The sequence below is a fragment of the Hoplias malabaricus genome, chromosome 13, assembly GCF_029633855.1.
Source record: "Hoplias malabaricus isolate fHopMal1 chromosome 13, fHopMal1.hap1, whole genome shotgun sequence".
NCBI lineage: Eukaryota > Metazoa > Chordata > Actinopteri > Characiformes > Erythrinidae > Hoplias > Hoplias malabaricus.
In genome coordinates this window covers 26,973,206-26,987,115 of record NC_089812.1, presented here as the reverse complement: position 1 = coordinate 26,987,115, position 13,910 = coordinate 26,973,206, and the positions used below count along the sequence as shown (strand labels likewise).

At 38.5% G+C, this 13,910-nt stretch overlaps 1 protein-coding gene across 1 annotated transcript; it reads right to left on the bottom strand.

Moving 5' to 3' along the window:
- Nucleotides 1-7,853: 7,853 nt before the first annotated feature.
- Nucleotides 7,854-13,476, bottom strand: nkiras2 (NFKB inhibitor interacting Ras-like 2). The gene is made up of 4 exons (XM_066642341.1): nt 13,334-13,476; nt 12,564-12,687; nt 11,993-12,234; nt 7,854-9,724 (listed from the first exon to the last, which is right to left on the bottom strand). Exons 2-4 carry the CDS (start codon nt 12,655-12,657, stop codon nt 9,482-9,484), a joined length of 579 nt encoding a protein of 192 aa, XP_066498438.1. The 5' UTR covers nt 12,658-12,687; nt 13,334-13,476; the 3' UTR covers nt 7,854-9,481.
- Between the last annotated feature and the right edge of the window lie 434 nt (nt 13,477-13,910).

Here is a 13,910-nt window from a genome sequence, read left to right as displayed (position 1 = left end):
CAGTGTTTCTATGGCTCAACTGCTCCCTCTACCGTTCACAACCTGCAGCACTGTTCAAGCATTTCAGTCTAATCCTGCCCCGTTTCAGTGCGGTTTCAGCGGCCTTGCTCAGACAGGCAGATCAAATCTGCTTTCCCCACAAATCCAGTTTGTAAATTTCTGCAGTCTAAGCAGCAAAAAACACATTTATCTGACTGTGTCCAATCAGATTCTAGACACTTCTGTCGGTGGTTTCACATCTGATTCAAAGCTGATCTCACAACATGGGACTCGTAGATTGGATTTCATAAAGTTTTTAATTTTTCCCATCCTTCAGGGAATGGTTCTTCTGCCTGTACCACCCTGAGCGTATTCACACTGAAGAGGTTACTATGAGGTGACTGACTATGATTACATAGGGTGACCAGACGTCCTCTTTTACCCGGACATGTCCTCTTTTTTAGACTTAAAAAAATGTCCGGGCAGCATTTCACAAACGTCCGGGATTTTGTTTTTCTAGAGCTTACATAGACCTTCGAGAAGCGTAAGAATTTGACAAAAGAAGCTAATCAGATTTGCCCTGCAGTGTGTACAAAGCTTATCATGCCCTTGTTGACTAGTCCCCGCCATTTCCCTTTGGGGGAATCCCAGAGGCCATCTTAAGTGTCTTTCCATTACTGAGATATAAGTGAAGTTTGTCTGCTTTGGGAGGAGGGTCAGGGGGCCTCAGATCAACAGTAAAATAGACTTGCCAACAAATCACTGAATGTGATAGAGTTTTTTTTCAAGGTACAAAAAATGGCAGACAAAGTTATTTAGAAAATCCAGAGCAATAAAAATACTTTCAAAATGATATTCCGCATGCTGCATTAAAACAACAACTGCCCTTCCTCCCTGCTAATGTGATTTAATTACTTTACTAAGTCCTTATTAGTCTGTTTAACAGGCAGCCATCTTAGAAATGCCCCACGATAATTAGTGCAACTCAAACATCACCAAGCTGTCACCACTGTCCCTATAAGGAGGTGCCCATTGACCTACAAACGACCTTAAAGGTACATTATGTAATATCTCTACCTTATAAATTACAGCTTTAAAATCATGGTGATGCTTCATTGGTGTATAAAAGAGGGAATAGAGGAAACTACCACTGCTCCCTGTGTATTTTAGTATAGTGCTGTAAAAATGCCCAAATCTTACCAAATAACAACAATAATAATATTAATAATTTAAAAAAATTCCAGCTTCTTCTGGCTCTTCGAAGGGTGCTTATAACTTAATATGAGGTTGAAAAGAGCATGTATTGGAAACAACATTGAAGCATATGGCAGAATTTCTAATCTGATCCATGATCAGTGTTCTCTCTCTTCAGATGGGCTAGGGCTTCTTAAATCTGATTCTGGATCGCTCTGATGGGTGTTTGTGCTCTGCCTGTATGTTACATTACTTTCTTTCATTTGTTGCTGTTTCTCCATGTTCTGGATTATTATTAAGATATTTTGCAAAGTTTTTATGAAGATTACTTTAAAATGTGTATCTAAATTAGGTTAAAGTTTATCTGTAGAACTGAAAATAGAGTATATAGAGTCTATCAGATTCATTATTGTCATTGTTGTTAAGATAAGAACCGTTTCTATTTGAAAGTCTATTGTTTTGTTAATAAGTGCAACAATACTGGAAGAGGATGAAGATGCCAAGACGATATATTTAGTTTAGTGTCAAAGACATGGGAGTATACGAATCATGGATGAGTCTCAGGGGCAACTCAGGGCTCCTGTTTTTGCTCTGAAGAGATGGTGCCCCCTAGAGGACCCCCTGGGGTAACATATGGACCGGAATATTCATCAGCCATACCGGAACTTGAACAAAAGAGACAGAACCTGGATCAGAACAAACTCAACTATGTTACAATAAGTATGTACAAAGTTAATGACTTTCCTGGATATTCAGAACTTTTGGATACTCTTGCTTCTCTCTCGATGTGTGCGCGAGTGTGATTGTGTGTGTTGATATTCTTTGTACGTCCTGGTGTACACCCTCATTCACCTGGATACATCAAGGTAAATGTGAATGAAGTTTGATCGACCTGTTTGTCACTTCAGGCTTAACTCTTTCCACCAGAACGGCATGTTAAGGGGATGGTTAATATGCTAGGTCATAATGTGGCTAGTTTGCTAGCTGTGTGCTAGGCTAATTATACAGATCATACTTTCTGAATAATTCAGCAACAGTGATGTACACAAAGTCATTCAGAGTGGATTAAAGTGTAATGGTCAATTGTAAAGAGATTTCACCACGTCTATATGGCAAAATAACCACAAACACTATTTATATGTGCGGGGGGTGCTATATCTAACGTTCTAACCCTAACCCCAGCTAATCTATGTTTAAATATGTAGTGGAGTAAAGGTGTCCTAAACAGAAAATTACGTCACCCCCCCCCCCCCCCTCTGTGTGAGTTGTTCTCTGCTCTTTGTTTTCATAGCCAGGTGGGCCACTCATGCAGTTTAGTTTCACCGTCTGGAAACTTTTGCCCCCGCCCCCAGAGACAAGACGAAATACATTCAGGTGAAATCAAGTGTCCAAATATTCCACCGCAAAAAAAGAAAAAAAAACTTCAACTAAAAAGGACCCCAACAAAAAATTATAACTGCATCTTTGAGCTTAGCAGCACATTCTCTGGACACTGTGCTAAAACATCAACAGGGCGAGGGGAGGCATGGCTGAAGGGTAGGGTGTGATAAATAGGAAGCATTTGATTTGGTCTGAGATGCTGGTGTGGCAGTGTCAGTTTGTCAGATATATCACACGCATGGTATGCCAAAAAACATTTCAAAATTATTTAACAAAGTCAAACATCAGACGATTGGTATGTATCATTTTATGCAACAGCTTTCTCTGAAACACTTTGGATGTTTGTTTGTTATCACCACTTCTGTAAAAAAAAAAAATATTTGACTTTATTGAGTTTATCCAGAACGGAGAGTTTCACCTCAAAACTGTCTGAATGACTTTGTTTATGTCACATCATGTTTGAATTATTCAGTCATGTGGAATTACCCTTTACATGATTGGCTCAACTTTATTTTTCATTCATTGTTCTTTGGATTCCTTTGGTGTGTTTTATCTCTTTGTCTCCCCCCATCAAGTTTAGTATTTTGAGCAATAACACTGTTTTTTGGAGCTGTAATAGCCATAATGACGTCAGAAACACTTTTCCTTTTGTATGAAAAATGGAAATTTAGCCATGATTTGTACCTTCCTCTGACACTGGCCATCCTGCTCTTTTGCCCTCTCCCTCCCTCTCTCTTTCTCTCACACTTGCTCTCTCTTGCTCCCTCTCTCACAGCCCTGGGCTATGTATCGACAGTCTTACTCTTTGCCTAGTGTCAGAGAGCAGGGTCTGTGACATTTTCTCGGGTTTATTTTGCACTCTGCAGAGATTGAATCTTTGTAATGGAACGTCTAGTTTGACAGGGGCCACCATGGTAACGGCAGTTGCCAGGAGTGAGGAGACTGAAGAAGGCATTTTCCAGCACTTTACACATGTTCACATACACACTCTCACACATTCTCACACACACTCTCACACACACTCTCACACACAAAGACAGTTTTCTAGAATTTCTTTGACTCTCTAAAGCTTACTTTGTTGGTACAGATATGAAATGCAATTTACTTTTTTTTGTTTTGTCAAATTGTACAAAGGCAGCTGCTAGACATGCTTTCTCTATTACCACAATGCCACGTATTTCATCCATAATCTCTAATATGGTGTGTTTTTATAAAACATTTAACTAAAAAAAGTTAAAAAAAAAAAAAAAAAAAAAAAAGTTCAGGAGGAAAATCAACAAATATACAGATTTCCACTTTCCCCAAAAGCAGTCAATCAACAAACACTTTTTTGATGTCCATATTTTGCTTTTTTGATGCTAAAAACACTTTCTGTCAAAGTTGCATTGAGGATTGTCTGTAAAAATATCCCCAGGATGAACAAGACAAAACAACCAAACAAGACTAAAACCGTGGGTGTTCATCAGGTGTTGTTAGAAATAGAAATGTCCACAGCTGACTTGAAGACCTGGCTTTAGCAGGTTGTGAGGTATTAAAAGAATGTATTCATTGATAGTGCTTGGGTAACGACTTCTAGTTTTAGCAATATTAGCCTCACAGTTCCTCGTGTTAACTTCAGAAGCAAGATGTGGACACTAAACATACGTCTTGTCAGTTTTTTTTTTCATTACATACCTGGCTAGTGAAGGCATCTTAAAAGTAGCCACCATATAAAAATATTTATATATATTATAAATAGATGCATTTTTAAAGTCAATTTATCATGAGAAACAGTCTATCAGTACCTGATTTGAAGGATGTTATATTTAAGTAAAATGATATCCCAGTACGAGTCCCACTCCGGGTGACTGACTGTGAGGAGTGTGGTGTGTTCTCCCCGTGCCCACGTGGGTTTCCTCTGGGTGCTCCGGGTTCCTCCCACGGTCCAAAAACACACATTGGTAGGTGGATTGGCAATAGTCCATAGTGTCCATAAGTGTGTGTTTGAGTGAATGTGTGGGTATGTGTGGTGTGCTGTGAAGGACCGGTGCCCCCACCAGGTGTATTCCTTGTGCCCAATGATTCCGGGTGGGCTCTGGACCCACCGCGACCCTGAACTGGAGAAGCGGTTACAAATAATGAATGAATGATATCCCAGTGCAGTAAGATCACTTCATACATTATCACTACTGGATAAAAAAATCCACATCTTCAAAATGCAATAGAATGAAAAACCTTCCTATCTTTGTATATTTTATTCATATTTTTTAGTAAATTTGAATTATTTATTCATTTACAATTCATTAATTAATATCCAGATAGCAGCGAAAAAAGTAAAAATATCTTGAAATAGTTAGAATAATCTAAATATTTTTACAACGTTGTTAATGAAAGATTAAAAATACATACTTGATGGTCTACAATTAAGATACTTACACTTGCAAATATAACATTTTTGCAGTGTTTACCATCCACACAAATGCACACATCACAGACATGAGCACATGGTCAAAAAGCACAAATTAATGTGTCCAGCCTTTCATAAACATGCTTATAATAACTTCACCTGGAACTTGTGTTCTGTGAGTGTGTGTACGTCTGTCTATCTGTCTACGTGTGCTGTTTGAAAATTTGTGAATTATCGCATCACAGCTTTAATCCTACATTTCTAAAAGATGTTGGTCAGATGAGATGACCAGGGACATGGCCAGTAATTTTGGATGGAGACCCATGTGTTGTTTGTTCACTTTATTATTGTCATGGTGTTTGGATGAGAACAGTAAATGGTGATAAAAAGCTGAAAGGATTTTGAACAGTTCTAGACCCTTGCTTGTCCTTTTGTTGATTTTGCTGTTGCCCTGTACAGAGTGCGAATGTGGATATGAATGAACGGAAGAGAGAGAAATAATAAATCAATTAGATCTTCCACTTCCGCCTGTGCTTGTTGTTTGTGGGGCACCTGGGTGGGATTATTAATAACAGGACACAGAAAGCTTAATAACACTGTGCTTCATAATGACTCATGTGTCATAATAACCCTAAAGCCAGGGGTCAGTCTACCTAAACCCCAAATCCCTATCCCTTTCACTCAACCCAATCTACACATAAATGAGCAGTCAGAGCTCTTTACCACATACTGTACACCAGAGTATGTAACATGTATAAATGTGATCGTTTCTTATTGTCGCGTTTTGTTCTATCAAGCATTCTAATAATGTAAATCACCCAAAGTGGAGAAGTATTATGTTATTAAAGGTTTAAGTATAGTAAGGGGTACAGCCTAACACTAACACTAACCCTAACACTAATTTCTTCAGGTTCGTTGTAAATGAGTAGAATGGTGTTCTGATGCCCTCTACTGGCTGAGGAAGTTACTGCAGACGCATTGCAGCACTAGAGCTACGGATTTAATGAAGCAGGCTAGATTTTTAGGCCCTTGATTGTGACTACTCCATAGTGGAAGGTTTTTCTGCCTCTCCCTCAGTGTACACTACAGGCCAAAATATAATTATTTATAAATATGAATTGCCAACCTTATCATAGAGCATAGGTAAATCTGCCACTGAGTATGACTTTTTTTTTTTCCTGCTGAAGATGCTGTCTGAAATTTTCTATTTCAGATGAGCATAAAGATAAAATGAACTAGGCATTTCTGGAAACTGAAAAATGAATGTCTGTGAACTCTAAATATTGCAGTACTGTTGTTATTCCCGTTTTAAATTGTGGTTGAAAACACTGCATTTTGTGGCAGCAGCAGGTAGTGTCACAATCACACAGCTCCAGGGGCCTGGAGGTTGTGGGTTCGAGTCCCGCTCCGGGTGACTGTGAGGAGTTGGTGTGTTCTCCCTGTGTCTGCGTGGGTTTCCTCCAGGTGCTCCGGCTTCCTCCCACAGTCCAAAAACACACGTTGGTAGGTGGATTGGCGACTCAAAAGTGTCTGTGTGTGTTGCTGTGAAGGACTGGCGCCCCCTCCAGGGTGTATCCCTGCCTTGCGCCCATTGATTCCAGGTAGGCTCTGGACCCACTGCGACACTGAACTGGATAAATGCTTACAGAGAATGAATGAACACTGCATTTTGAAATGTTAATGGAACATTACCCAGACTCTTCTCTGTTGTCTTTTAGTAGCTGCACCAGAGGCCTAACACATGATCTTTTAGGAAGAGAAAACATCTCGCTCTTTTTTTCATGCACTTTATTTCACCTACATTTATTTTCTCTTCAATGTCTCTCTATTTCTGTCCCCCTCTCTCTCTCTTTCTCTGTCTCTCTCATTGTCTTTGTCGCTCTCCCCATCCACTCTCTCTCTCTCTCGCCCACATTTTATCAGAGGTTTACTGTCCAGAGGGAATGGCCCATATTTTAAGGTCACTGCAGACTTAGCCAAGAATGAAATGAAATACCTTCACCATAAAAAGAGAGATAAAGGGCAAATAAAAAACAATTCTGTGGTTCTGTCCCTGAGGACCAGGGCTGGCACAGACCCAGCGGGGTTCGGACAGAGGAGAATGGACTCGGTCACTGCGCCCACAGAGCTGGGATTTGAGAGTGAATATGGCACTTGACCTTAACTTAGATTTGTTCATTTTCACTGGGGCTGCGGGTGGAGGTGGAAATCACTTAAGAACCAACAATAACTTACACCTGAGACAACAATGACACCTGAGTCACTCTATGATTTTCTTGTGATGCAATCTATATTCATATATATCAATATATCAGCATTATACATAGTACAATGTAATTGACTGAGATATGTTGTGATTCGTTACTTTAGACCGTACTCTTGCCTATTGCACATTGTAAGGCATGTGTTTTAAAGATAGTATGTATGTTGTATACTGCATAAATTACCAGTACATTATAATAGTGCATACTGTATTAGAACATGCCTTTACACAAAATTGCATTGAACTGAATTGTGACAACTTTATTTGATGCAGAGCAAATGTAATTACAAGATATGAAATGGTCATTGATGTTTCTAATGGCCTCAGGCAAAAAGTCACCCACCACTGGTAAGATAAGATAAAAGATATAACTCTATTGATCTCAAAGGAAATAGTATTCTTTTTTTAAAAAGATAAGACAGACCACTGTAAGATCTGACATTGTTGCAGCTGTAATGATGACCCCAGGACAACTATATAAACTAAGTAATAGAAACAATGCCTTCTTACGACTGAAGAAATATTTCAGAAGCAGTATTGATGTTTCTGCACATTGTTTTTACTCCTCTTCATAGAGTTAGTTCAAAAGAAGAGCTTTAACATGAAAGAGCCTTAGGGATTACAAACAAACAATACACGCATAGGAAGTATAATATAGCTTTATTACTCCAATACATACTGTAAGATATAAGACATAAATCAGATGTTAGAAGTTACAGCTGAAGGATTTGTTTCTTTCAGTTGCAAAAACATGGTATTTTACCTCACAATGACCTTTAAAGAATGTAACTAAAGAGCCATATGTTCAATTATAATGACTGAATATTTATAGTATGATGACAGAATATAAACCCCCTGTACATGCTGCTTTTTTCAGTATCTTGCAGTTTGAGGGTTTTATTTTTTTTTATTTTTATATTATGTCACTTTTTTTGCACACATGTAAGTAAAACAAGTCACATTTTCTACATCTACAAAGAAAAAAAATCCAATTTCAGTTCATTTCCTGAAAGGCCTCAGCATTGAAAAGGTTCATTAGGCTATTATAACCTAAACAGTGTTATGTCCATATTGTTCCCTCCTGTGACTTCTCTGTCTCTGGATTTATCAAATATGCAGCAATGATAGCAAGTAGAAAGTTTTTTTCCTGTGGAAACACACTCCAGTAACTATGAGGAAATGATGGAGAAAAAAAGTAACAGCATAATACATTGGACCAACATTGAAGATTTTTTTAAAATGGAAATCAGCCTCATATCAACGCTTGGATGAGTAGTATTTGATGTACTATTCTTAGTTAATTATACACTCAGTGTATAATGTATAACATACTATAACAAAGTCACCATTCACTGGCTTATTTCCAGTCTAAACAGCCTGTTCATTTTCCAGGAAATAGTTCTGAAGACATTAGATATGATATAATTTACTAACTATTTTAAAAACATCAAGTCAAATTAAAACATGAGGAATATGAAAAAAACCAACGAATATGAAATATTTGTATGATTTTGTAGCCTTGTTCCAATCATCAAAACATGTCTTAATATGTTAAAGTTTTTTTTAATGTAGAACAGAGTTCAGTATGTGCACATTCCACAGTGTTTCCACCTGTTTCAGAAAGCTAGGAGAGAAGCTTTAGTTATCGCCAGCAATAACTATGACTTCTAAGAGTGAAAAAGAAGCTCAAAAGTGACCAGTCACATGATTTGAATGTCAGTAACAAAGATTCCCTTTCACATATTCAGTCATGAACTTGCAGATTATCTACATGTCGTCATACACACGGATGTACATGTGTAATCACTTGTTTATAAATAATAAACCAAATCATAAAATCATATGTTCTGTTCTATATGAGGTCAGGTCCCCCCCCCCCCAATAATAACACAATAATAAAACATTTTACCAAATTGTGTTTTAAAATACTACTGTCTTTAAAAATTGTCAATAATCAAGAACAGAGAATCTTAGAGAAAGAAAGACACATAACAAACAATGGAAATGTTCTACAATGTCATCAATCTCCTAAGTGTAAGTGTGTGTGTGTGTGTGTGTGTGTGTATGTACAGGCATTCAGTAGTGATCTGTTATTCTTCCAATCCAACAGCATTGTGCCATTGTTTGCTAAATGTTTGCGGCACCAAATATCAAAATAAAAAGACTAAAAATGAACATCAGTCAGTCAATAGCTTTCATTCTCTCTTTTTTATGATTTCTTTTACTTATTTTCTCTTCATAAATCCCTAATCACATCACTCCTCTTTCCCTTCCTCTCTCTAGCTATCTAGAGAGCCACTGCCTTTGTTTTTGTTGCGGCTGAGGGGAAATGTGGACTTGCTCTGTGGTTGGGTCATTTTGCTGGTCAGGTGGACAAAGGGCTCGATGAGAGTGCGTCTGTCAGTCACTGACACTTCCCACAGTCTGACTTTCTCCTGACGAGCCCACTGCTGTGCCGCCTCGCTGTCCAGTCTCCTGTGTTCCGCCAAGTCCAGCTTATTCCCCAGAACCACTATAGTCACCTATATATATAGAGAGAGAGAGAGAGAATGATAGAGAAAAAGATAGAGACAACATCATAGAAAATCATGGAATGGTAGATTAAAAAATATTACATAAGCAATAACATTTCATTATGTTAAAGTGGTGCTTCAACCTCAAGATTACATTGCATCCCCCTCATCCCAAATGTAGTTCATGAGCCAATACCTGTTTTGGTACCTGATGTTTGGTTATTTAGCTTTACATTGTAGTTATAAGGCTAATGCAGCTGCAAAGTTTATAGTCATCAGGTTAGCACATTGTAAACCTTATGTCTACTATACTGAATACAAACAATTACAGAGCCTACTGTGAAATGGGCACTAAAAATAAACCCAGGTTATATTAATCCTGTGTAAATGGACATGTGTTTTTTTGCAAGAATGGAGGGGCTGGAGGAGGCATCTAGTGATGTAAAATACAGCATAATTCAGATAAGTTGCTTGGGTATTTAGCAAACCTCAGGCGATAAAGCACGCAGCACACTCAAATCCACAAGATGATCTTAACCATCACTCAGAGGAGTAAAACTTCTGGCAGGTATAGCAAGGTTTTTATTCACAGTAATATAGTACCTACGTGTTATGAACATATGTTCAACTCATTAATATACTGCCATTAAACAGGTTATAACAGAATTTATAATAACTGAGAGAAAGATTACAAGTGAGTAAATTTTTTGGTGTGACAACAATGAATAAATATAGTAGCCACTGCCATCTCTGTTACTTACGCCAACGTTCCTTATCAAGTGCTTATCAAGTGCTTATCACAATCATTACTGATGCCCTGTGGTAGAATGACCTTATCCATTCCAGACCAAATCTCACATAAACGTGCATTAGCTTTGTATGACTCCATGACATAATGAAATCTTTAAAACTAGGCAAACAAAAGTCCATTTTAATCGATCTAACAATCAATAACTTCAATCTGGCAGGCCCACCATATGAAAAATGCTATTGGCTAACGGTTAAAGGGTTAACATACATCACTTGTTGGCTACATTAGCCTTGCACCAGGGCACAACAAATTAAAGCCCCTGGGAACCCCTTTTGAAATTTTGTGTTTTTTTTGTTTTATTCTAAACTCAGGTGTTATGTCAAACATTCAGCACAGTTTTAATAAAAAAATAAAAATAAAAACACAAAACAGAAATATGATAAGTCTCTCCTAAAAAATGACCAGTACTGCTCTCTTCTTGATGTAGAATGGGCTGTCCTAAAAGTGGGTAATGCTTATGTCACTGTTTCCCTGACCAATCACAAGGCTACCACAGCCACGCCCCCTCTCTGAGTCCATGAGCTAAAGCTTAGAAGCCATTAGTAAACGAGCTGGCTATCCAGCTATTCACCAAGCTATGGGGAGGGAGTGGAAGACATAAACAGATAAAACAGAACACAAATCAATACAGAACGAACTTGAATCAATTCTGAGGACAGCAAATATAGCAGCAACACTCCGTCAGTGTGTTTAATGGCGCATCAGTGGAGATATTAGCCGCATCTGGCCGGCACGCAAAGCAGAGTGACAGCGGGGAAGGCAGACCCACTCGGTCAGTAATACAGCGGAGATAGCGGCCACAATGGGCCGACGTGTACAGCAAAATAGCATTGGGGATAAAAGCTCTGTCGGCAGTCCAGCAGAGTACTTGTGTAAGTAGCAGTGGTAGAAAGCACCAATTTTGAGACAGTCTAGAAGGTATCCAGTTCATACACACATATATATGTGATATAAAATCCCACGAAACTACAGCACAGACACATAAAAGACCTCCATAGGTTTGGACATGAACAGCTGTGTAATGACAATTCTACCAGCTTGTGCCATTTTATTGTGTAAAATGACAACCGCAGTTCAGAGTAAAAACCCCGCAACGGATATTTCTCGAGGCTGTGTGTTGCCATGGTGACGTAAACAGCATTCTGTTCTCCAGTGATAGAGAGCTGTGAGTCACACACGGTTATTAGTATTGGACCACGCCCACACCGTTCTCAGAGAGCTTGGAGGAGCATATTTGGGTCATCTTTGAGGAGAGATTTATCATATTTCTGTTTTTGTGTTTTTTATTTAAACTTTGCTGAAAGTTTCACATAAAACCCAATTTTAGAATTGTATAAAAATACACAACATTTTTAAAATGGGTTTCTCAGGGGCTTTAAGTAAACTTTAGACACCAAACATTTCTTTACTTTTGGCAATGTTTGCAAACAAATTTTTAAAAATAAAGTGAATGTACGAGAACGTACCTCTTTTTTGTCACGGCAGCGGTCGATCTCCTTCTTCAGTGCCTCCATGCGTTTGAAGGACTCTTTGCTCTCAATGCTGTAAACCAGCACAAAGCCATCTGCGAAACTGAAGTAGTGTCGAGGGAACTCCATGCCTTCACGAAGGCCTCGCGTGTCATAGAAACGCACCTGCTCACGAGTGCCACGGTCGGTCTCAACTGAGCCAATATAAATGTCTTCTAATGTCTCCATGGGCTCAGAGCCTTCCATCCAAAATAAAATGACATCACAGTGAAGAAATACTGATTGTGGAAACCATTGTTTTTCATAAGCCATTCTAAATATCTATATAATCCAACGCAACTGCCTTTATCCAAAAAACTGTAGACCAGAGGTAATATTTCAAGTTATATGGCAGTTTGTCATACAAATGTCTTAACAATGCTGTTCATTGGCTGATTAGAATAACCACACTGAAATTCTTCCATTGGAACAGGCTGACAATAGAACTTCCCTAACCTCAGTACTACTCTAATCCTTCATAATTCAAGAAAATTCTTATTGTGAATATTGTGAATCAAACTCTTCTTACCGGCAACATGATTGGCGTAGAGTAACTGCTCAAGTATCGCTGTCTTTCCCACAGATGCATGTCCACACACCACTACTTTACAGCTTTTGCCCATGATCACCTTTAGATAGACACCTCATTTACTCTGCAAGAGAGGGAGAAACAGGAGGTTTATGTGAGACATTCAAATGGAGATAATGTTGATTTTATTCTTCAAATTGGCTAAGATTCCCCCTCAGGTCATTAATTAATATATTCATGGTGTTAGCTGCATATTTATGAGGAAAAACACATAAACAAACACACTGGCATATTTGCAAGGGAAACACGTGATTTTTACTGGAGGAGGGGGTCTTTCACACAATTTATTTAATTTCCGAAGTTTATATCAGTATGTGTGTTTTAAATTTTGTAAATAATAAATAAACGTCACTCTAGACAGACGGGTTTTATCTGTTGATCCAGAAAAACGCACGGCGATTTAAACCCATACATGTTGGCAATGACTGATCATTTAAATCCTTGAAGAGCAAACGTTGACATATTAATATATTACACCACATTTAGGCATGTTCGGATCCAACTACAGCAGATGAGCCACAGTGTCAGGAAACACTAAGAAATAGAGGATAGAGGCCGGTAAATCTCACAGCTGGTAATAAAACATGTATAACATTCATCCTGCTTTATACAGCACACGGTTTAGGACGTGACAGTAAACAATACACAGCACCGACTATAAATATAATAATTAAAATTCAAATAAATAAAACGTACAAGCTAACACTCACCGCTATATCTTCCTGTTTACACCGTGTGTGATAATGTAAAACTCAGAGGGAGGAAAACACAGCGCCCTCTAGTGACCGGAGAATCACTCCACCATCTCCCTCAGCTGAAGTGAGGACTGTGCCTCTGTGGAACAATCTCACACCACCAATCCACGTACTAACGTGTTTCTGGGAGGAAAGCGGGGCGTCCAGAGGAAACCCACTCTTCACAGGTGACCCAATGTGGGGCTGAAGCCCCTAGAGATGTGACACCATGCTGACCCTGAATCTGACAATAACAATTAAATAATTTGAATGTGAGGAGCCATAAAGAGTAAGAGCAGAATTATGCTGGCCCACTTACCAACTACTAATTGCCATGAGGGCTACATAAACACCAAATTAGGGTCACATACCAGAACTCATATACTTTTGTCACTTCCAGTTTGTCTAAATTTTAACAAGTTCCAGTGTGTTTCTAATTACTATTGTAAACCAGATTGTTTCATGTGCAAATTACAATCTTTAAATTCTGTGGTTAGTTTTTGACTACTAATGTAGGATAATTAAAATCTAAAAGTCTGGATATCCAGGAATG

Coding starts and splice junctions, on each gene's coding strand:
- nkiras2 (XM_066642341.1), bottom strand. CDS start 12,657: ATGGGCAAAAGCTGTAAAGTAGTGGTGTGTGGACATGCATCTGTGGGA. Junction 12,235..12,563: donor CTACGCCAATCATGTTGCCG/GTAAGAAGAGTT, acceptor TTTGGATGGAAG/GCTCTGAGCCCATGGAGACA. Junction 9,725..11,992: donor GCTGCCGTGACAAAAAAGAG/GTACGTTCTCGT, acceptor CTATATATATAG/GTGACTATAGTGGTTCTGGG.